Source organism: Nycticebus coucang, chromosome 9, assembly GCF_027406575.1.
Source record: "Nycticebus coucang isolate mNycCou1 chromosome 9, mNycCou1.pri, whole genome shotgun sequence".
Taxonomy (NCBI): Eukaryota; Metazoa; Chordata; class Mammalia; order Primates; family Lorisidae; genus Nycticebus; species Nycticebus coucang.
This window is the reverse complement of record NC_069788.1, coordinates 45,063,393-45,088,509: the sequence shown is the minus strand read 5'-3', so window position 1 is coordinate 45,088,509 and position 25,117 is coordinate 45,063,393. Positions and strand designations below refer to the sequence as shown.

At 42.5% G+C, this 25,117-nt stretch overlaps 1 protein-coding gene across 3 annotated transcripts in view; it reads right to left on the bottom strand.

Annotated features, from left to right (window-relative positions):
* Nucleotides 1-294: 294 nt before the first annotated feature.
* Nucleotides 295-25,117, bottom strand: part of ILRUN (inflammation and lipid regulator with UBA-like and NBR1-like domains) — a 131,658-nt gene continuing 106,835 nt past the window's right edge. For 2 of the 3 annotated variants that reach the window (XM_053603253.1, XM_053603251.1), the window contains 2 exons: nt 24,704-25,032; nt 295-3,577 (listed from right to left, as the gene is read on the bottom strand). In XM_053603253.1, the coding sequence (XP_053459228.1) occupies nt 3,542-3,577; nt 24,704-25,032 (365 nt within the window). In that variant the 3' untranslated portion in view covers nt 295-3,541. Of the gene's footprint in view, nt 3,578-8,874; nt 9,123-24,703; nt 25,033-25,117 lie in introns of those variants that run through there. The other variant, XM_053603252.1, reaches the window with a different exon arrangement.

Here is a 25,117-nt window from a genome sequence, read left to right as displayed (position 1 = left end):
GTTATTTCTAATGTGTTAAAGAAACAGTGGTAATCAAAAGAGGCATAGTACTCTGGTTACCTAAACGTCATTTGAAGGCAATTTCCTTACCTTTCTGGTCACCAGATCCCATTATAAACCCAGGACTAATTTCCCAAATATATAAATATCAAAATCTCAATTTTCCCATCTGCAGAAGAGAAAGACCCAGAGACCAAAAAGCACATACCACAAAGCTATTATGGGCCATGCAAATCACAGGAAGCTTGAGGGCACAATAAAACTCACTGACACACATGAAAACATTTTTTGTGTGTGTGTGTGTTAATTTAATCATACAAATACTCATTTACACAGTAAGGAAAAACCTCCTCATCTTCATCTCCTCCTAGGCACCATGAGGCCCCAACACAAACACCCACCCAGCTTGCTTACTTACTACACACACCACTGTCCAGGTGGAAGGGGCAGACATTGCTGCTCCTGCATTCACCCAGGGAAACAAAGGAAAGGCAAGGTGAGGCAAGGCAGAACGGGGATGGGTAATTAGCTTGCACTGCTGAGCCTGGCAACTCTGCCATCCTCTTCTGCTGGGTCTCAGATTGAATTTGGGGAGGTATTTATTCTTATTCCCCCTTCCCTCCAGGGCCACCCTCAGAGCACAGTAGATGTTTGATGAGGTTCTGTCCAGGCTGGAAGTGCCTTTGATGGGCTTAAGGTTACAGCTAGGCCCTATTTGGGAAGAGGGGGCTGACGATTTCTTGTAGAAAAATGCCCCAAATTCAACTGTCTCCACAGCAAAAAGAAAAAAAGCATGCACACATGCACACACATCCAAACAAACACACCTCACTCCATGCACACAGAAACTTTCCAAGCCTTAGCCCCTCATCTCCCCAATTGAGTTTAAACTCTATCACCTAAGGATGGTGTCTGCCTCATCTCCTGGGTCCCAGACACTGGTGGTCCTGCCCAGGGGCAGCCTGTCACTTCATAAAGATTCTAAAAGAACCAGGGACTATTGGGGCTGAGAGGTAGCCAATACCCTCCTTAGGCAGGGGAGCAGAGAAGTGCTCTAGGCATTGCTCTGAACCCATACCAGTGAGGGGAAGAGAATGAAGGGTAGTAATAATCCCTTCTTGGGCTTAAGGAAGCCATGGATCCCATTACCCCTACACCAAGGCTTGAGCTTGCTCTGGCCCTCTTGCAAGAAGCTCACCTCTCCAAGGATGTGCACAGAAATGATTTGTTCTTGGGAAGGAAGCCAAGGTGCTTGGGACACTTAACTTGCCATGTCCAATTGCCTACAAGCAGGATAATGCAACAAGGCCAGACACACTGATGGTGGCCTATGAAGCCCTTGCTAAATCACGGCATGCAGCACCTACTGGGAAATTGAGAAGGATCACCTAATGTGAGGCAGATAAGAGCCAGGAAAGCAGGGGTTGTAAATTCTCCCAAGATCCTATCCAGGGCAGTGAAGATATGGTGTTTTGAAACTGTTAAGTGGGAAGAACAGTCGGTATGCATAGGCTCCAGGGTGGCAGTGTCCCAGGAGATTGGCACCAACAGCACCAAGAGTCCAGGCCTAATAAGGCCCTCAGACAAAAAGCCAACTATAGTCCTGGGATAAGTACCCAGCAGGGACTCTGCTAGGGAATGGGACACTCACATGTGCATAGAAAATAGGTGCTCTAGAGTAAGCTAGTCTAGCCCCAGACCCAGCCATGCCACCCTTCTCAGCAGGCTACCTCCGTTCATCTTCAAGACTTCTCCAGTGGACCAAAGTTCATTCCCACTTTTAATTTTAGGGGTTGGGGAAGTAAAGAGGAATTTCACACAAGCTTAAAAAAAAGTCTCCAAAGAGGTTGAGTAGGAAAAAACAACACACGTTTTTGGAACTCAGACACCCAGACAGAAACAGACAAGCAGGCAGACCCTCACCCACACCCACGCTGCATGACCTGTTGCAGCCACTCATCACCTGGTCTGCCTGCTTGTCTCATCCCCACCACCCCCGCCCCCGTGGATGGGGGTGTTACAACACACAGGCAACCCTACAGCCACATGCTGGATCCATATCCCTGACTCTCAAACCAACTAAGACGAGGGGAGGAAGGGGGTGAGAGAGAAGAGGGACTTTGCATATTCTTGTATCTTTGGCAAACAGCTGTTCTAGCCTGGTTCAAGCTTCCCAAGGAGATATCCACATCTCAACCTACTCGGAATTCACAGGATGCCAGTGGGGCCACCAGCAGTCAGCCAATCAGCCTCTACTCCAGCTGGGCTGCCCCTTACCCACCTCCTTACCCATAAACCAGCTTCCTAATGGGGAAAGGGGGTGTGGGGGTCTTCTCATTTCTATCTAAATATGGTCTCCAAGATCAAGTAGTCAGTGACTGTGGCCCTTCTCCATGACAAAGTTCTCCTTTGGGGCTGTATTTTTACACTTTAATAGCTCAGCCTCTACTAATAGGCTGTGAAAAAAACCACAAAGGACAATTGAAGAGAAACACAGGGAAAGAAATTGTGTGACAACAGAGAAGCAGTTGCCGCTGTCGTGCTCGCCTGCTGCACACTTGCTGGTGAGCTACACCAACACTCATGTATGTACACGTGGCGTGCACGTATACTCAGCATGCAGGCACTGTTCCCAGACTGAATGGGGAGCCACTGCATGAAGAATCCAAAAGAGCAGTTAGCATGGTGGCATTTCTCTCTGCCAAGAGAAACATGGAAGAAAAGCAATTTGAATTGTTACAAGGGAGTGCACAAGGACACCTCTCCGCCTTGGAAATCCCACATCACCCAAGATCTGTCCTCAAAGATTCCTCTGCTGGCCACACAAGGAAGTTTGGTCTTCAGAGAAGTTCTAGTGCTAACAAGCCACAGGGTTGATGGAATACAAATGTCGAAGGTGTAAATCAATAGAAGATTAAAGAGAAAAGAAGAGGAAAAGGGTGATAACTCATTGGCTGATGCCATTAAAAACAAATGGGGTCAGAGACTTCTGGAGTCATATGGCACAGCAGATATACTCCTGTGGCACTGATCCACAGAGTCCCCAAACATGTCACACCAGCTTTTAACCTGAATCATTTCCAGAGCAAGCACTATTCTATAGAGTATGTTACCCTTCATTTAAAAAAATAAAAGTGGGGGAAGCAGGGAGAAAATTAACATGTGCTCAAAACTACAACCTCTCTGTAGGCAAAATAATTTTTGTTTAAAAAGACAGCTTTTTTCCCCCCCATTTTAAACTTTTTTTTCCCTTCCCAGTAACCTAATGACTTATTAGACTGACGCCTAATAAACAAAACCCAAGGTGGCTGCATGGATTTCTTCTTGGTAGCCTCAATACCATTCCTGTGATTCAGCATTCACACATGCATACTGAGTTTACTCAAAACTAGTCTGTTCTGCTTCTTCCTCTTCTTCCAGGATGGGGGTCAGAGCCAGGGGTCCGTGCGATGTGGTCTGCAATCCAGAGGAACCCCTTGCCCTCCCCCACCAGAGTCAGGCCTTCTGTCTTTTGTTATTTTTTCTTCTTGCTGATACCCGTTTAAGATTGGCCGAAGGGGTAAGGCCCGTGGAGCCCCTGGAAGAGAGTGAAGACAGTCAGTGATGGTAGATACAGCAGTGCAACTTGACAACCAAACCAAGCGCAAGATCTATGGTTCCCAATGAGCCAGAAGGAAACCCTAATGCACAAAGGACTGAAGGTTGTTGTCCTTGCCATACAAAAACCAACAGACAAAAGATAGTACATTTCAAGTTGTTAACATTTCTCACTGAATTACACCATCCACAGAGAGGGGAGACTGGAGAGATATTTCCCATCTTTCAAAGCGTGGATCAGTCGATGCCAATTTTCCTCCACCTAGGTCACAAAGCTTTTTTATTTCCCTTACAACATCATCTCAACCACTCTGCTAAAGATCCTCACATACCACTTAATGTGTCTTAACTTCAGATGTAGGCTGCTGCTGCTGGCTAACTACCTGTATAGCAACAATAACACTGTAGTGGAAATTGCTACTCAAGCACCCAGGTCCCAGGTATGGTACTAGGTGCTTGTCCTACATTATCTTTAATCCTCACCTCTGCCCTAAAGCCAGGTAAGTATTACCACATCCATTTCACTGTTGTCCATTTTATTTAAGAGACTAAGAGACTTGTTCAAGGTCACATGGTTAGTAAGAGGTAGCTGAGATTCAAAAACAAGTCTAATGGATCTTAGTGTTCTCTCCCCAAACCTATCCCCCTGCCCCGCCGTGTTGCCTTTCCCTTGACACATGAAAAGATTTATTCCAACTTCCTATGCTGGTTGGCTGGGTAGAAGAGGCTTCACAGTCTTGCTTTCCCCTTAAGAATGAGACACTAAGATGTGCCAACACCAGAAGTAGCTACATGAACATGCTGCACAATTGAAACATGTTCCCCTTACCCTTTCCCCATTCTCTGTGTTACTTGATAAGATCCAGTCATTGCCAAGACATGGAAGGCAAAAGTAACTGGTAACCAGTCTCATCAGGATCCTATACTCCAAACTGGCCCAGGCAGCAAGGCCCTTGGACCAGAGAAATCAAATGGGCACAAATAACAGGCACCTCAGCCATATCCATTACAAATGACCAGAGGGAACTTCTAGATTAAGAATCTTGAATCTGGGACTGTACCTATAGCTCAAAGGAGCAGGGCACCAGCCCCATATGCCAGAGGTGCGGGTTCAAACCCAGCCCTGGCCCAAAACTGCAAAATAAGTAAATAAATAAAATAAAATAATAAAAAATAAAATAAACTTAGGGCGGCGCCTGTGGCTCAAAGGAGTAGGGCACCAGCCCCATATACCAGAGGCGGCGGGTTCAGACCTGGCCCCAGTCAAAAACTGCAAATAAATAAGTAAATAAATAAATAAAAAGAATCCTGAATCTAGGCTAGACACAACTTGGGATGGGGAGGCATAAGATTGAGTATACATTTTTCATTACTTTGAATGTAGGTAGGGTCAAAATTTTATTGTTTTTAAAAAAATGATACACTTTTTTGAAAATAAATAAAAGGGCTTGGTTGCAGGCTAGTCAGTGATCAGAATCCCTTTTCAGTATGACTTTGTTTGCTAGTATCACCCCAGCACAGTACCTGTACCTTAGCAGATGCCACATAAACATTTGTTGAGTTAATAAATGAAAGAGGGCAGATATTTCCCAATCTACTAAGATCCCTCTTAGTAAGGAATAGTGGCCTTTCAAAACCAAGTTTTAAACAGCTGCTTAGTCTTGGGGACACAAGCATCTGGGTCATTCCATCCATCTGGTCATAGCCTCTGAGGTCCTAAGAGAGACTGGAGGTGGTTAGCTGGAGATGTGTAACCCTTCCAGTTTCCACCGAAGTGGGATGATGCAGGATGTTCAGAAGTGGAAGGAGGAGCTCTGGGTTCTGATCCCAGCTTTGCATTCACTCTCCAAGTTATCTTGGGTCAAGTCCTTTCCTTTCTTAGGACCTTAAGCATTTCTTTAAATCTTTCCAGATTTAAGGTTCTAGGAGTTGACACAAGTGTCTGGCTTAGGAGGCTGAAACAATAGTATTTTAAGAAAAATGCTCTTGAGTTATGCTTAGGCCTGTAGTCAAAGCTGCCAGGAATGGTGAACATGAATAGTGTTTTTAATGGAAAGCACTGAAATTACTTTCACCTTTTTTTTTTCCATAAAAAGTCCCCAAACACCAGAAGTATGCCTCTAGCTACGTGGTAGTATCACTAAACAAAACATTCTGGAAGCATCCCTATGTGCCAGGTGCTGCAGTAGCACTTAACATGTTCTCTTTAATTGTCACAAAGATTTGCTGAGACAGCTATGATCTCCAAGCACAGAGAAGTGAGGTAACCTGATTAATTGCACAGCCCTAGATGAGTGGAACAGGTGGTCTTTAAAATACCAAAATGCCATAAACCTATCAGCCCTTACTCCAAGCATGTCTTCAGCATGCAAACTAAGGCTCCAACCATCTCAGCAGCCATAGTACGTGCCTCTACTTACTCAACCAAGTGTGGGCTGGGGCAGCAAAGGGCTCTTATACCCCACTTTGCAGGAAAGAGGGTCACATACATCACAGACAGAAAGGTAAAGCAGATTAAAATATACTGCTCTGACTTGGCACTTCCCAACAACAATCATTCATCCAGAATGACCCAAGGAAAGCAACAAAAACTTAAGATTCCCGTAAGATTGAGAACCAACACGATGCTTAAAGAAAACTTGGAAAACCAATAGCATTTGGTTTTTATGAAATATATTCACCTTTACCCTAACTGAATAGCTTTCCAGTCCAAAGCTCCAAACACTTCATGTGGGCCTTTGTAAAGCAAGTTATTTATTCCTTGTCTGGAATACTTGGGCTAGGGAGTACATGACTTAGCCAAGGAGCTGTTGTGGATTCCCATTTAACAGATAAATAAAACAGGTTCTATGCAATTGGCAGAGAAAGAAATAAAGACACGTGCATTTTCATATTTCTATGTAAGTGCCCTGACCCTCAGAACATTCAGTATGGCATTTAACTAGCTTAGATTACGGTTATTGTTGATCCTCAATTTACTGACTGAGGTTTGATGCCTTTTGGGAAGAAAAATGCTACCTAATTCCCTTTTACCCAGAGAATGGCACATGGGAGCTGTTGATCTTTTAACTGGTACAGAAAGATGACTTGAGGAGTCATCTTAAGCTTAAGCTTTATTTTCCTTTCCCCCAAAGTAACTACCATCACTTGAAGAAAGGAAGAGGGAGTTAATTCTATTATTTTACAATCTTGACTTCCCAGGTGAAGGATTGTAGGTGTTACAAGCAGATTATAGAACAGAGGCAATGCAACACCATTCCAGTCACAGAGGAAAGGCCTGATAAGAGATTCTAAAAACAACTTGTTCAGAGTGCTCTGTGGCAAGAGGCGAAGTAGGAAGTGCCTTCCCTAACAGTGGGATGGAGGCACATTCAAAAATGGGAGGCCCATCTATAGGTTCGGGTGGGCAACCTCAACCTCAGCCTAAAAGTAGGGTTTGGTAATAGAGATAATGTTCACTCACTTTCTTCTGGAGCCTGGCAACTCTTCAACTATTATGTGTAGGAAAAGTAGATTCCAAATATTTTAACTAACCCAGCATCTAAAAAATCTCCTGCAACAGTTGTACCACTACTACTAAGGAAAACAGGTAAGGTTTAGATACACCAGATGGTACTGCAGACCCTGAATTCAACTTTGATGAATCAGCAGAAACTGATGTCGTTTTATGTAAAGTTTTTCTATTCTTTGATTTTTAATAAACTTTGCAAACCAAAAAAAAAAAAAGAAACTGATGTCGTCATCATCATGATTACATAACTCAGTTAATATGCTGCAAAAATCCACCCCCACTCTATGAAGAATCATGTCCCATCACACAGGGACTAGCAGCAAGCCTGATTTATCCATGCTGATAGAGAGTATAAATACTCAAACCCAGAAAAGAATGCGTTTCTGACTCCAGGTATAAAGGCTAGTTGTCCAAGGCCTATCCAATTTGCACAGAAATGGATTTTCAAAGGTTAGATTGCTTCTGTTCAGGAACATAGGGGCTGAGGTGCTGTAGTCTTCCCCCCTTTCCACTAACTAGATGTCATAGCTGTGAGCACTGAGATCTAAGCTGAACTTGGCTAAAGAGCAGGTGAGCCCTCTCATAGTACAGAGATGCCAGATAAGACAGTGATGCCTCCCTGCTCACCAGTGTAGGGAGAAGATATCTTTGCTTCAAAGCTGAATGATTACAGTAGTTGGGCCAGGTTCTGAACTGCATTTCCACAATGCAATTACACCTATGGTAGCTGTTATTTGGTTGATTTCCTAAGATATTTTTTAGAGAAAACAGTCATAGACATAAAAACTCAGTCCCACCCATCATAATCTCCTGAAAGGATAATTTAAGATGTAATATTTATAATCTCATCCTCAAAGCAAACTTGAAAATAACACCTACCTCTCTGACTTAGTTTCTCACGATAGTTTATAGTTGTCCCTGTGGAACAGCAAGAGTTACTCCTAACCAGTGATTTGGTTTCACTGATCTTATGTGATCGTGTACCTGCGATATCTTAAGAGTTCTTTCTGAAATTATATTGAAGTCAAAATAACCTTTTCAAAAAGGAGTACTAAAAAAATTGTCACGGACAGAAAATATTAACTTTATGCCAAAGTACTAAAAAAGGGCACTATTAAGAGTTCTGCTTCAGCTAGTTTTTTTTTTTTGAGACAGAGCTTCAAGCTGTCGCTCTGGGTAGAGTGCTGTGGCATCACAACTCATAGCAACCTCTAAGTCTTGGGCTTAAGCAATTCTGCGTCACAGCTCACAGCAACCTCAAACTCTCGGGCTTAAGCTATTCTCTTGCCTCAGCCTCTCAAGTAGCTGGGACTACAGGCACCCGCCACAACACCCAGCTATTTTTGTTGTTGTTATTGTAGTTGTCACTGTTGTTTAGCAAGCGCGGGTTGGGTTTGAGCCTGCCAGCCATGGTATATGTGGCTGGTGCCCTAACCACTGAGCGACGGGTGTCAAGCCATTAATTTTTGATTTTTTAACACATTTATTCACCAATTTTTCAACAGTATAAGCTGTTCTTGACACTTATTTCTGCCTTGCACACAGCAGATTCAAGTATCGAATAAAATGTAAAATACATTGCACTGGTGAGCCAGCTCTTTCTTTTTTCTTGTCTAATCCTTACTTGAGCAAATTTTGTTTTTTAAATCTTTCAGGGAAAAAAGGCTATAATTCCTAACAAAATAAGGTGTCTTGCTGAGGTTTCTGAGCTTTTATTTTTCTATATGAAAAGCTTATTGTTTAGATAAACCACCACAACACAGAAACTTTCACATACCTGTCTTTATTTTGCTTTTATTTGTGTTTTCATTTAAATAAATAAAAAGGTTCACACAGGTTAATAAAAAGACAGGAGTGTTTGCTGCATGGCTGCGAAAGAATATGCTCTCTCCGGTGTATACTGATGGCAGCATCAGATAACACCACGAGGGCCTTCCTTCTCCTTTTCATTTCCTGGGCCAGTCCTGGTCAGCGCTTCGCCCGCCTAGTGTTCCTTTTGTATCACTTATGTACACTGAATGCAAACATAGAAGAATACAGGGTTTAGTAATAAGTTCTGTCCTGATTCTGTATTGCAAATGTGGTGTGGTGAGGCTCTGCTCACAGCCCTGGCCTGGCTGGCAAGGCCAGAGACTGTTAAGGCCCCGATCAAACCCATTAGTCTCTCATTAACTAGAAATCAAATAAAGTTTACACTGGAGTAAAGGGCAGGGCAACAAGCACTCTCTAAGCAGCAGTTCTCAACCTGTGGGTCGTGACCCGTTTGTAACAATGAAAATACATCCAGCATATCAGATATTTACATTACGATTCATAACATTAGCAAAATTACAGTTATGAAGTAGCAATGAAAATAATTGTATGGTTGGGGGTCACCACAACATGAGGAACTGTATTAAAGGGTCATGGCATTAGGAGGCATTAGGAAGGTTGAGGACCACTGCTCTTAAGAAATATGCAAACCGGGCGGCGCCTGTGGCTCAACAGAGTAGGGTGCTGGCCCCATATGCTGGAGGTGGTGGGTTCAAACTCAGCCCCGTCCAAAAACTGCAAAAAAAAAAAGCCAAAGGGTTTAGAAGAAAATAAAGCATTAAAAAAAAAGAAATATGCAAACCAGGGCCCTATCCTTGGTGATAGCTGACTGCTCAGGGAGGCTTGCCGATGGTACAGCAGGGTCATTTTAGCATGAGGGAACTTCTACAGATGATTTAACATTGCTGTTCGAGCCATTTTCACATGACAGCTCCCAAAATTCAAAGACATATTTGATGCACTGGCTGAGAATGAGCGTGAGAACCAGCCAAAGAATAGGGAAAAAAAAGAAAAAAAAAAAAAAAACAAAAAACTTACTTCAATGTATGAAGACAGATCATAGGGCAGGCTTAGCTCACAGCTACCTTGTTGTGCCAAAACTGTTTAGAAGCTTAACTATTAACACTTAAGTGTGCTGAATATATTTTTAAAGCCCTATAAAATCATATTTTTAAGAGATGGAGTCTCACTACGTTGCCCAGTCTGGACTCCAACTCCTAGGCTCAGATGATCCTTTCCCCTCAGCTTCCTAACTAGTTGGGGGCTGTAGGCAGACGCTGCTATACCAGCCAAGTAAAATCATTTTTTATACCTCTGCAACAAAGGTTTTCTTTTGCTCTTAACTAACTTCTACAGTCCTGCTGGGGAACTTCCCATCTGCCCATTCCTCCCCATCCACCCATCATCATCTATCCCTCTATCCCTCCTCTATCATCCATATTTCAACCCCCCTCCCTCTACGTATCCTTCATTCTCTGTCAGTCATCCATCTTCCCATCCCTGCAAAGTCCTCCAGGGCCAAAGAAAACTCCCACTACTTTCACCTACTTGCCTTACAAATCAAGACAATCACTATGAAGAATAAAACTCAAATATAATTGTGAATGAAAACACATTAATATAAAGTTTTACAGGAGATGGACAATCCTAGATGAGCTTTGACTTTGCCTTTCAGTAAGACTTCAGAAAAAGTTACGTGGTGTTTAGAATTCTAGGCCCAAAGATCTCATGCGACAGTAAGTGTGCTAGACTCCAAGTGGGATGCTGGCAGACAGAGCTCTCTTTTGGCCATTTCCTAAAGTAGGAGAGATTCCTAAAAAGGAAGAAAGAACTGCTAAAAGTCCCACTGGGGAGACTATCCAAAGGAGAGAATTTGATCCAAGCTCCTAGTGATGTAGCCACTGGTGCTACACTGTAGGAGTTCTACTAAGTCGACAGGGGGTGAGGCTGCTGGTCCTCTTCCTTTCAGAATTTCCATTCAAGCTCCTGTAACCTTCTGTCAACTCCCCTTCCTTATATGCCATCATCTCTCCTGTCTCTTTTATAATTAACTTATAGGCATCACCCTCTGTAATGGCTGGCTGATCAAGAAAAGAGAGTAAGTTATCTCTTTTCTCCTTGGTTCCTTTCAGCCATATCTGATTTCATCTTGCCACTTTCCTGCTCAAAAGCATTGCTGGCACTCTGTTTCCTTTCACCTTAAATGTGAACTCTCCTTTGCTTGGCTTTCAAAGATTTTCCTCCAAATTTTACCCTACCCTCTTAAGCACACCTCACTCACCACCAGCCAGGCTGGCCAGTGTTTCACAAACACACCCTGACTATGGTTGCCTCTGGGCCTTCCTGCATGTGGTTCCTCTTCCCTTTAATTCAGTTCAAATCCATCAATCCACCAAGGCATTTTCTTGACTACTCCAAACTTTACCGCTTTTTCATTCTCCCAAATTCCTATGAGCACTAAAAAGTCAACTGGAACTCAAAATACTCAATTTTTACCAGCTTTCATTTGTTCCTACGAACTAATCAGACAGTAAATTATTTGAAGACAGCGATTAACACAGGCTGAGCACCCAGAAGGCCTCACTTATTGACCAAAAAATACCAAAACTAATTCTGTGAAAAGCAAACACTGACCCTTAGGCCATGAAATCACAGCAAAAAGACCCATAAGCCTTTGAAGGGGAATATCCACAGCTTTGGAAAGGGTTTCACTTTAAATGAGCTCTAAGGAAGCCCACATCTTTCCCCTGGGTACAACAACTGTCTTACATCTGTACTGGTCCTGCTAGAATATAGTTACAACAGACACAGCTGAAAACAAGTAATTTGAAACCTGAGCATCTATGCCAGGAGACAAATTTTCATGTTTTAAAATTAAACTTTATCTGTTTGAAACTATAATTTCACTAGTCTTTGTTTTTTTTTTTTTTGGAGACAGAATCTGACTATGTCACCCTCGGTAGAATGCAAGGGCATCACAGCTCACAGCAACCTCAAACTCCTGGGTTTCAGTGATTCTCTTGACTCAGCCTCCTAGTAGCTGGGACTACAGGTGCCCGCCACAACACCTGGCTATTTTTTTTGTTACAGTTGTCATTGTTGTTTAGTTGGCCCGGGCCAGGTTTGAACCCGCCAGCCTCGGTGCATGTGTCTGGAGCCATAACCACTGTGCTACGGGTGCAAGCCAATTTCACTAGTCTTATTCAAGAACTTTCATCTGAAATTAAAATGCTGAATTCAGAGTGTAGAGAAGAGAATGAGTCCTTACAACAACAACAACAAAAAAAAAAAAAACCCAGCAATCTTGGAAACACTAGCTATTTCAGTTACCAAGTTTGCCCAAAATCAGAACAGTCTAAAACAATGCTCAGAGCTACAAAGCAAATAAAATGGAGCTTTGAAGCTGTTGAGGTACAAAAAAAGAGTTCCTGGAGACACTTTTTATTCTGAGTCAGACAGTAGTGTTACAAACAACAAAAGACATTTTCTAAGGTCTATAGCGAGTGTTTGCTTAATTTATTTGTAAAATGCACACAGGACCCATGCCAATGCAAACACCAACAAGGCTAGGAGGACTTTACTGGCTCTTCTGGGGTTTTCAAAAGAAAGTCATCGTAATATCATCAAACCCAGAGTCTCCTGGCAAGCCCCTTCTGGTACAGAATGTGCTAATTCTGCCAGCAAACTGGGGCAGGTCCTTCAGTTGCTCTATGCTGCTTCCTCCTTGGCCACAAATCCTTTTGCAAGTTGAATGAGACTGACACTAAGTGTATAAACCACCTTCAGAAAACAGCCAACAAACTTCACTTGCCAGCAAACCTCATCACAGTAAAGTCTAAACATTAGACTCAAAATGGGTCCAAGATCCAGCCCACCCTCAATTTGCCATATGAATGTGACTAAGTCAGTTTTAAAATCCCTATTATTTTGTCAAATGCAGATTATAATCACAAAAGTCATGAGTGTGTTGTGAATAAGAATAAATGAAATAAAGCTGTTCTGGATAGCATAAGGTAGTTTACATGTTAGATAGTATTAAGCTCAGTCCTTGGAGCTCTTCTCTGTCTATACCATTCACAAGTGTGTGCAGGGATTAAGCCCTCCTAGGGATATGTGTCAATGTCTGGTGACATTTTTGGTTGTTATACTGGGAGCAAGGAGGGTGGTACTATGTCATCTAGTGGCCAGGGATGCTGCTAAATGTCATATGATACATTAGACTCTGACCCAATTCCTCCCCTCTCCCCCTAAATAAGACTTATCTGACCCAGACTGTCAATAGTCTTAGTTGGTTGAGAAACCGTGCCTTATACTCATCATTTAGGGGATCACATCCAGTCTTATAGCATTAGATACCACCCATGTGACATAACTCCCACATTTATATGTCTACCTAGACCTCTCCTCGCTCTATATCTAACTTGGATATGCAACGGCCTGCTAAACACCTCCATTTGGATGTTTATAGAAGTAGCCAATTTCCCAAAATGCTCCAGTCCTAATTGCTCAGGCCAAAAACTTTGGTGTTGATCCTTTATTCTCTCTTAAATCCCCTCAACTTATCGGCAAATCCTGTTAGCTCAGGCTATAAAACAGATCCAGACTTGGACCACTTTTCTTGCCTCTGCTGCCACCATCTTGTTCTAAACCACTCATTCTTTCTGCTGCATAACTGCAATAACTTTTCTGTTGGTCCCCTGCTTCTACCTTTGCTCTGTATTTACCACACTGGAGCCAGGAAATCCTTTTACAGCATTAGGTCACATCACATCATGCCTCTCTGTTCAAAGTCTTTGAAGAGGTAAGAGCAGAAACCCAAAGCTTTACAACAGCCCACAAAGCCTCCACAATGCATTTCTACTCTCTTGACTTTATTTACTTCTACTTTCCCTCTCATCACTCTGCTGCAGGCCTGGGCCTCCTTGAATACGCCATGCAAATTTCCACCTCAGGGCTTTTACTGACTGTCCCTCTGCCTAAAATATCTTTTCTCCAGATAGCCTCTACAGAAATAAAACTGAACTTTTAAGGAACAGTAAGACAGCCTCGAGTATATTCTAATTCTATTAATAAAATACTTAGTATGTTTAAACAAAGATTGGAAAATAAGACCTTAAGAGACTTGTACCTTGAGGCTATGATCAAGAAATACAGGCAGGTATTTTGTAACTCTGAGACACAGGTTTTGCTGCTGCAAAAGTTGAGTTAATGGAAATTCCAATGCCAACACAAATCTAAACCCAAGTGACTATGGGAGTTTCTAGTGAATCTTTTCCTTTCCTGGAAGCTAGAGAGAAAGCAGCAGCTTGTAGGGAAAGGGGTTTAACAGCAGAGAAGTCATATAATATTTGGTCAATAATTGCACTGATCCTTATTTGAATACTGCAATTGGGAAGCAAAGCACTGCAATGTTAAGAGAGCAGAGCAGGCTCAAGAGTGAAAAACAACTGCTGTTCATATTCTGGTCCTACCACTTTCTAGCTTTATGACCTGGGGCCAGTCACTGGATCTGTATATAAGTCTTGGTACCTATAAAGGAAGAATAAAAACAATACCTATGTGCATGATAAGCAATAAGCCTGCTGCCTCTGGGGAACAAAATCAGGAGGCTGGGAAGCAACTGATGTTTTTTGTTATAAGCTTTTTAAAACTACTTGGCTCCTTAAACTATGTACAGTGATAATTTTAACAAAAAACTTAAATTTAAAAAGTCTTCAGCAGTACCTGGCACATGATAAGTGCTCAAAAATGATAGTTTTACAGCTCTGATTACTGCACTTTCATCAGCCTGAGAGTAGAACATTCTTGCTACTTGTCCTGAGCCAGAGAAGACAAGCTGGATAAAATATCAAGTGACAAAAATTTTCCTTCCAGTTTCTCTTTAAACATTTCATATTAAACATCTGCATATGAGAATGAGTAAGACTGTGAGAATTCTTGGCATTGGTAATACAGTGGACTCTTAACGCTTCACATAACCGTTAGTCCAGTTGAGGACATAAACTACCTACCTTCTGGTCAAACTCAGTGCCCTTGAACTGGACAAATGTTGAGCCCAATTCTACTAAGTCATCCCAAACCTATCTCTTATTATTGTGTTAAACTTACTGGCCACTCCAAGGTAGATTAAAAATCTATAAGCCATCACATCCTCAGGAACACAGAGCAAAACTTTGCCTTTCTCAAACCTCCTCCAGTACTTATTATTTGTAAACTCACACCTGGATGGAGAGAAAATACTCTTTTATGCCTTAGCCTACAAAGATAGCCACAGGTTAGAAAAAGAGCAATTTCTGATGTAATAAAAGTAGACTGAGTCTTGCTCTAGCTCCAGATACAAAATACTCTTACAGAGTGGCTGTCAGAAAAGGGAGAGAGAACACACAGGTGAGAATAAGTGAGCAAGTGCATACATGAAAATAACCAAATGGCCCTTGGCAGAAGTAGTAACAGTGGCTCACACTGCAATCCAGTTTAAAGGAGGAGTATGTGATATAAACCAGGCCCAAACATTTTTAAAAAGAACACATAAAAAATAAGAGCCAAGGCTTGGCGCCTGTAGTTCAGTGAGTAGGGCGCTGGACACATACACCAAAGCTGGCGGGTTCGAGCCTGGAGCAGGTCTGCTAAACAACAATGACAACTGCAACCAAAAAATAGCCGGACGTTGTGGTCAGCACCTGTAGTCCCAGATGCTCGGGAGGCTGAGGCAAGAAAATCACTCAAGCCTAAGAGTTTGAGGTTGCTGTGAGCTGTGATGCCACAGCCCACTCTACCGAGGGCGACACAGTGAGACTGGGCCTCAAAAAAAAAAAAAGAGAGAAATAGCAAATTAATGAATTTCAGCCTCCCCAGCATAAATTATAACCCCCTTATGGAAAACAAGCAAAGCTATTCTGAAGATTAGACCAGCTTCATTTTGCATCAGCCACACTCTAACTCAAGCTGTCTTGAATCAGATCATTTAGTGCTTTATTGTTCTGTTAAGCCTTCTTAGAATACACTGAGATTTTTTAAAAATTATTGGCATAAAAGAAAAAGATAGAACTAATTTTAATAGAGCTTTCCTGTCTCCTTCCATACCCCTATAAACTGTTTTCATAACTCTCACACTGTCCAAACAGAAACTATCCTGCCTCCAGAGATGACTCAGGGTGCTAGAATTCATGGCAAGACTAGCCTTCAGTCAACAGAGTGAGCACCTATCCTACCCCATCAGTCTTCAGCGTCTCTTGAGCTAATCACATAAAAAAGGTTAATTAAAACAGCTTCAACCTTCACCAGTACTTGATCTTACTGTTTGTCTGGGAAAGGTCAGCCACAATTGAGCTGTACAATGAGGCTAACTTATAACAAAAGCAGGCAGCTAGCTTATGAATCTTAATTTTCTAACTCCCTCTGATAGTTCACACACAGGGAGGGCCAGAACCTCTGGGTTGTGGGATACAGATAGGGCGGGCATTCCCACCCAAAGCTTCTCCCCAGGGACAGAGCACTGAGTTCAGATAGCTTATGATTATTCAAGAGCAGCTGGGGAAGGATGCCAGGGTGTCAAGTTCCTGGCACTGACAGATATGCCATTCTGTTGATATATCAACCCAGCCCTCATAGAGCAGGTGCCTAAAGCAATCTTTTCATTTCATACCATCAACCTTAGCAAGTTAAACTATAACTATGGAGGCAGCAGGAAACTATCTGCTTACTGAAACTGTGGTCACAGGCTTCCAAGGGCATTATGTTCTTTCCTAGCCTTGATGGCAGGCAGGGATTTCTTTAAAATAAATCAAATCTATTGCCAAATCAGTGATCCCTGACACCAGCACATAAGGCACCCCTCCTACCCTTCCAATAAAGATGGCACTTGGGGTGAACAGAAAATACTTCCCAACTTCAGAACCCTAGAGGTCTCATTCCTTCCTTTCTATTTATTATGAACACTATAGTTTGTGCACCCCGAAAGTTAAACAGGTTTTTGTTTTGTTGTGTTTTGTTTTAATCAAACCAGAAAAAAAGCACTACTTTAAAGAGCCAGCAAACAGGGGATGCCACCAGCAATGCTCAGTTGACATTAGAGCTGCTTATCTTATTTAAACTCTGCCTCTTTTCACACCTTGATAATATTGGTCATCAACTCAGTTCATGCTTTCCCTCAATACAACCTCTAGCCCAATCAAAGGATCAGGGAAAACCCGGGTTTACCTACTACCAGAAAACATCTTTTAGTAATGTGGCCCCTATATCTGAATCCCAACTCTGCCTCTCACTGGGTGTGTGATAATGGGCAAGTTACTTAGCTCCTTGGAGCTTTTTTATCATCACAGAAAAATGAGATGATACATGTGAAGTGCCTGGCAGCATGTCTGACACATAAGGACACATAAGTTAAAAAACCACTCTGGTGGGTGGCGCCTGTGGCTCAGTGAGTAGGGCACCAGCTCCATACACCGATGGCGGCAGGTTCAAACCCAGCCCCACCTAAACTACAACAACAACAACAAAATATAGCTGGGCGTTGTGGTGGGTGCCTGTAGTCCCAGCTACTAGGGAGGCTGAAGCAAGAGAATCGCCTAAGTCCAAGAGTTGGAGGTTGCTGTGAGCTATGATGCCACGGCTCTACTGAGGGCAACAAACTGAGACTGTCTCAAAACAAAAAGAAAAAACAAAAAAACCCCACTCTGGTATATACCTGATCTGATTACTGTCAAATATACACTTCAGAACCTCATGGATGCCTGCCTTTAAAAAGAAATAAATCAAGTATTCAAACCAAATATATGTAAGGATTACCTTTAGCAAAGATTTATGAAAGATGTCTACTCACATCTATTTAAGTACAGTCCCAATTCTTTTCAGAGTCACTTGTAATTATTTCACCCTTACTCCACAATGTAACACACTGCAACCAACTAAACTTACCACCCATTGTCCATCACTCACACCTCTGGACATAGGTCTCTTATTCATTCTGCCCTCAGCACTTAACCTGTTCTCCATATCACTGTCCTTGCTGTCTGTCCAGCTTTCTAAATCTCACTCATCCTTTGAAAAGCACTTTCTTTCAACTCCATCCCCACTTCATCTCTGCTTTCACAACTCTTCTTGCACCTCCCTCTAGCCACTACATACAAAGTATATTTTTTGAGACAGGGTCTCACTCTGTTGCCCAGGCTAGAGTGAAGTGGCATTATCATAACTCACTATAACCTCAAACTCTTGGGCTCAAATGATCCCCCTGTCTCAGCATCCCAATTATCTGGAACTATAGCCACAATGCTTAGCTAACTTAAAAAATTTTTTTTTGTAGAGATGAGGTCTCACTATACAGGTATTGTTCAGGCTGGTCTTGAACCCCTGGCCTCAAGTGATCCTACAGCCTTAGCCTCCCAAAGTGCTAGGATTAAAATTATACATTTTTTATGGTATTATTCTCTACACCAAATTCATACTTTGTCTTGCCTGAATTGCTTCCTAATTGCTTTGTGCATGTTTCACCTCCTCTACTGTAATGTAAGCTCCTAGTGGGTAGGGATCACTGCTATCCTCTCTAGGCTCCTAATGTATAAAGTATTCTGCTCTAAAAAGTACACAGATGTGTTAATACTTACTGATATGGCTCGGCGCCCATAGCTCAGTGAGTAGGGTACCGGGCACATTTACTGAGGCTGGCGGGTTTGAGCTTAGCCCAGGCCTGCTAAACAACCATGACAACTGCAACCAAAATATAGTCAGGCGTTGTGGCAGGCGCTGTAGTCCCAGCTACTTGGGAGGCTGAGGCAAGAGAATCGCTTAAGCCCAAGAGTTTGAGGTTGCTGTGAGCTGTGACACTACAGCACTCTACTGAAGGCGACATACTGAAGGCGACATCATGAGACTCTCTCAAAAAAAAAAAAAAAAAAAAAACCTTACTGATACATCTTATCCCTTTCCTAAGGAGCCCTTGACTTTCGACAGAAATGCTTTCAGAGAACATGCTGGATGCTTTGCATAAATGTTTTCTAAGATTGTGCTTAAATTAAGGAGAAATAAAGGAGATCACAACTTCTCTTTGGGCTTTAAGTTTCATATTTCAATGCATTATAGTCAATAGTCTTCTTAGACATTACCTCTAACGGGAAGGTTTTCCCTATAGTTCTTAAAAATGGTACTTCTCAATGATTCTACAGAGTCCATGAAAAAAACTAGGCATCATCCCCTGGGTTTATTAACTTTTAAGAAATACAGCAAGGCTGGGTGCAGTGGCTCATGCCTGTAATCCTAGCACTCTGGGAGGCTAAGGTGGGTGGATCACCTGAGCTTAGGAGTTCCAAGACCAGCTGGAGCAAGATGGAGACCAAGTCTCTAAAAAGTAGCTGGGCATTGTGGCAGGCGCCTATAGTTCCAGCTACTTGGAAGGCTGAGGCAAGATGATCACTTGAGCCCAAGAATTTGAAGTTGCTGTGAGCTATGACGCCATAGCTCTCTATCAAGATCAACAAAGTGAAACTCCGTCTCAAAAAAAAAAAAAAAAAAAAACCAAAGGGCAAAAGAAAATTAAAAGAAATACAGCAGAACCTCCATACTTGATTGCCTTCTCTTTTTTTTGTTTTGAGACAGAATTTCACTCTGTTGCCCTAGGCTAGAGTGCCCTGGCATCAGTCTAGCCCACAAGTAACCTCAAACTCCTGGGTTCAAGAGGTCCTCCTACCACAGCCTCCCAAGTGGCTGGGACTACAGGTGCCTGCCACAACGTACCGCTGATTTTTCTATTTTTAGTAGAGACGGGGTCTTGCTCTTGCTCAGGCTGTTCCTGAACTCCTAAGCTCAAGCAATCCTTCTGCCTGGGCCTGCTGGACTGCTAGGATTACAGGCATGAGCCACCTTGCCTGGCCAACCACCTCCATAAATTGATCTAATTCTTATAGATCAGACATGCACCACATGTACTCAATGGAAAACTGATGGCTATATATTGAGCACCTCTGTAAGTTGTATCTTGACTATTTGGACTGTGACACATAGTATTAATTTACTCTTTATAACCTGACCAGGTTGAGTTCACTCTATTATCAATGGGTAGGTCTGGCCTTTTTCCCTTAGTTGTATTATTTCTTTTTTCATGTTTTATTATTGAGTTTATTTTTATGTTGGGTTAGGCTTAACATCCTGTTTATCGTGTGTTGTAGAAGATTTTTTTTCAACAGGAATGACTACAGTTACTGAAAAATTTTATAGTTAATTGAGTTGTGCTCATCCAAAGGAAAGAACTCAGAAAGCTGACATTTAAGGAAAAGGTTAATCTTCTACATTTTCTGGAAAGTAGCAGCCAAAGACAGATGGTGAAACATTTTGGTGTTAGCAACATCCAAAAATGTAAACATGAGTACTTAAGAAATATGGATGAGGGGGCGGCGCCTGTGGCTCAGTCAGTAAGGCGCCGGCCCCATATACCGAGGGTGGCGGGTTCAAACCCGGCCCCGGCCAAACTGCAACCAAAAAATAGCTGGGCGTTGTGGCGGGCGCCTGTAGTCCCAGCTACTCGGGAGGCTGAGGCAAGAGAATCGCTTAGGCCCAGGAGTTGGAGGTTGCTGTGAGCTGTGTGAGGCCACGGCACTCTACCGAGGGCCATAAAGTAAGACTCTGTCTCTACAAAAAAAAAAAAAAAAAGAAATATGGATGAGGAAAGCAGAGACCTACATATAGCAGCAAAGGAGGAAAATTTCCCTTGATGAGGTCAGTGAAGCCACATTAGGCTGGTTCAAACAAATAAGGGCAATTAACACCCACATCTCCAGGCTGATGATCCAAGAAGTTGCTATAGAACTCACACAGGAATTCAGGTGGCAGATTTCCAAGCATCTAGTGATTGGAGTGAGAAATTTAAACTGTGATACAAGATCTCCCAGGAAGTCTTGTGTGGTGAATCCAATGAAGTTCTGGTAGACGTTGTGGAAGAGTTCATCAAAAAGTTTCTGGACTTTGCCAGAGGCTTCAAAGATAATGACACCTCTGAGGAGTGCAGACTCATCAGGAGTGATGCCTGACAAGGAGCATCATCATGAAGGGTGACAAATGTTAAGAGCAGGAAACTTTTCAAAGCATGTTTTATGGTTCTGCTTTGCACTAGCTCACCTGGAGAGAAACTGAAGGCCTTGACGATTGGTAAATCAGCAAACCCTATGCATTCAAGAACTTGAAGTTGCAAGACCTCCCTATCACCTGGAGATCAAACAAATGAGCACAGATGACTGGTACCCTATTTGAGGAGTGGATAATGGGTATTGATCAATAAATGAAGAAGAAATGGTCTGGGGCCAGGCTCAGTGCTTCATATCTGTAATCCTAGAACTGAAGGAGGCCAAAGTGGGTGGACTGCCTGAGTTCACTGGTTCAAGTCCAGCCTGAGACACAGCAAGACCCCCATCTCTAAAAATAGCCAGGTGTTGTGGCAGGCTCCTGTAGTCCCAGCTACTTGGGTGGCTGAGGCAAGAGAATCGCTTGAGCCCAAGAGTTTGAGGTTGCTGTGAGCTATGATGCTATGGCACTCTACTGAGGGCGACAAAGTAACTGCCTCAAAAATAAATAAATAAACAAATAAATAAGAAACGGTCTATTGTACTGACAGTAGGCAACTGGTCTGGCCACTTGCAAGTGAATCATCTCATAAACGTGACAATGAAATTTCTGCCTCCATACACAGCTTCAAAAATCCAACCTCTTGACAAGGCATCATCAAAACATTGAAAATGCACTACAAGCCCAGCTCCTATACTGGGTCATTACTAAAATATAGACTTGTGGTCCACCTATGGAAGCAAGTTCATCTGCTACATCATTAATGCTCTGGATATTGTCCTCTGGATCAGTTCTGCTCAGAATAAAGTTCAGCCAGAAATGACACAGAATGTTTCAAGAAAGTTGGATTGGTCACAGTCCAAGAGCACAATGTTTTGGCCCTGATAGACAGTCTACATCTCTCCTGGAACACTTTAAAGGAGTCAATTCTGAAGATTTTGTTGCAATGGATGATGAGGTGCCAAACTGCAATGAAATTGACCCAGAATTAGTTTTCCAAGTGATACTGACTGAAGTACAGACATCATAAAAATGTATGAAGCAGCTGATAAAGTGGAAGAAGCAAGTGAGGATGACACAGAGACTCTAAAAGAAGAGATCAGTTATCTGATAATGCAGTTGAAGTCATTTGCTGTGGAAAAATGCCAAGGTATGCTGAGTGGGATAGCCAGTATTGAGAGTGCTTTGTCCACTTATGTTTGTAATAAGGGTAAGAAACAGGGCTCAGCACCTGTGGCTCAAGTGGCTAAGGCACCAGCCACATACACCGGAGCTGGTGGGTTCAAATCCAGCCCAGGTCCTCCAAACAACAATGATAACTACAACCAAAAAATAGCCAGGCGTTGTGGCAGGGTGCCTGTAATCCCAGCTACCTGGGAGGCTGAGGCAAGAGAATTGCTTAAGTCAAAGAGTTTGAGGTTGCTATGAGCTGTGACATCACGGTACTCTACCCAGGGGGACAGCTTGAGACTCTGTCTCAAAAAAAAAGGTAAGAAACAGACTAAGATTGATTCTTTTTTCAGAAAGAATGATTAAACCATGAGAAAACAGTAAATGTACTGATTTTGTATGCTACAGTATGTAGGATTTCATTGTGCTTTTGATTTGTATGATTTTATATGATATTCTCTAAAAGCTGCACAGGAAAGTAAAGTACATTTACATATCAGTACAAAGGCCTAGTTCCTTATATTGACCACCTCTGTAGTCATTGACTAGTTTGTTACAATCCACTGGATGGTCAGCTCACAGAGGTTCTACTGTACTTCAATAGCTCTACCACAGTCCAGCCCTCCCCAAAGAAGCAGCACTTGGTAGGAGGGCCTTAATTAAGGTTGGCAGAAAACACCAACCCACCATCCTCCCTCTGTGATAATTATAGGCACTCCTCACAGAGTCAGTTAAAAAGTATTAGTCCCTAAAGGAGAGGAAAACAACAAATAGGTTCACAACTCAGGGAGATGAGTGCAGTGCCCTAGAACACCACCTCTCTCATAAAACTAGGGTGATGGGAGTGGCGCCTGTGGCTCAAAGGGGTAGGGCACCAGCCCCATATACTGGAGGTGGTGGGTTCAAACCCAGCCCCGGCCAAAAACTGCAAAAACAATCAAAAAACAACAACAACAACACCCCCCCCCAAAAAAAAAAAAACTAAGGTGATGGCCAAGCCAGAGAGCTCACAGGTGAGTACAACAGTTTCCATTACAGAAAGTAATGGAGAAACTGGTTTTCATCTTCCCATTAAACTCAACTACCTCAAGTTCCTGTTCTAACAAGACACGCTTATGCTTATCCAAGGGCTGGCTCATTTACAACTCACCCAGAACAGTCACTGACTCGGGAGGGAGGGAGGGGGGAAGAGAGAGAGAGAAAGAAAGAAAGAGAAAGGAAGGAATGAATGAGAGAGAGAGAAAAAATAAACAAGAGATAAGAGCTTAGAACAAAATCTTTTATTTATTAGAGCATTAAGATGTAAAAAGTCTTTCCTCAAATATGGGGAATGTACTGTCTTGCTAATTTAATTCTCTTATATCCTGTACAACTGACATGACTCCAAGAAAATCCTTTGTAATGACCATCCAATCAACCAACAAATCAATCCATCATTATACTAGTACTACCAAATGAAGTCCCTCTTACTGGACCATGTGGAAGAAGCAGATTCACATAACCAAGTTTCTTAAACTGTCTCTTGATCCAGACCATATAAAAACTATTGGTCAGAAAAATATTATTCTTCCAACAGAGCCACTCGCCCCTCAAATAAACATCAATTTTATTTTTTAAGTTGAGGGTGAATGCCAACATTAAGTAAGGACAGACTTAACACTTAGGTGGGATGCTGGACTTAATGCACAGCATTACTCATCAGAGAATGCACAGGAATGTTCACAGGACTCCCCCCACCCCGTGAACCTCCTACAACAATGAGCTATCAGCATCAGGGCTTTATTCACCCAACTAAAACCAGTAATGAGGAACCATCGTCATCTTAGCAGAGTGTGGAAGACGCTATTTAATGAACTAGCATAGAAACAGATCAAGAAATCAATCACCTTAAAAAAGTGTCTCACAACAATCAAAATATTTAAAATCGTGGCTTACTCAACAAACGATTCTCTTACTTATTTCCCACATTTGAAAAGTCAAAATATCACTTGAGCCACTGGGTTGTTTGTGGGTGAGGAAGTTAATGGGCCAAAATAAAATGGAAAGACATCAACAAGAAGACATGCAAACAGGGTAAGTAAAAATGAGTGCCAAACATTTTGGATAAATAATTTGAGCCTGTCTTTTTCCTCAGAAATACAAACAAAAAAACCCAAAACCAAAAAACAAAGTAGGAACAAATTCCAAATGTGTGTGGTTGTTGCTCTAAGCTTAGTATACATTTGCACTGGAAGCATGGCTGATGACATTTTGACAGTCTTTTTTTTTTTTTTTTTTTTAAATGCTAAAGGTAAAGAACTTTACTCTTCAACAGAAGAGTAGAGATAGGAGTAAATAATAAATGTGGATAAAGTGACATCCACAGGACATGAACATAGGGGCAAGGGGGAGGGGAGAAGGGGTAGGCTTTTGTGTTGCTTTGCTGTTGGCAGGAGAGCTAAGCAGTCTTAAAGAACCTCCTCCGGGGAGTGGCAGTCTAGGATTCTAGGTTTGCCATGAAGGGGTATCACAATTCCCAAGGCCCACCATCTACCCCTTCTCCTCTTCTCCGAGGGCACCTACCTTACTGTAAGTCACTACTGATAAGTTGTTTGCGTGACTGCTGGGGGACAGATTTACAGAGTTCTGTGAGAGTCTATTCTGATCTTGCTCGGTTTGGTCAGGAGCAGGAGCCCAAGTGTTTTTGCTGATCGAGTCGAACCCGGAACCCCCAGGGTCTTTTAAGTTGTTTTCATCTGATTGTCGGTTCTTTTGGGGAGAGGCAAACGGGTTGAAGTTTCCTTCTACCTTGCGATGAGGCTGTGTGTTGAACTCTGTTTCAAAAGATGACAGCTGCTGCGTTACTCCTAAAAGTCCACCCACCTCCACACTGAGGATCACCCAGATGACATCTGAAATAAAAAGACAACTTACGTCAATGCCAACATCTCCTTAAGGCCCAAGGTAGCCACCATCAAAAGCCACAAACAGCATCTG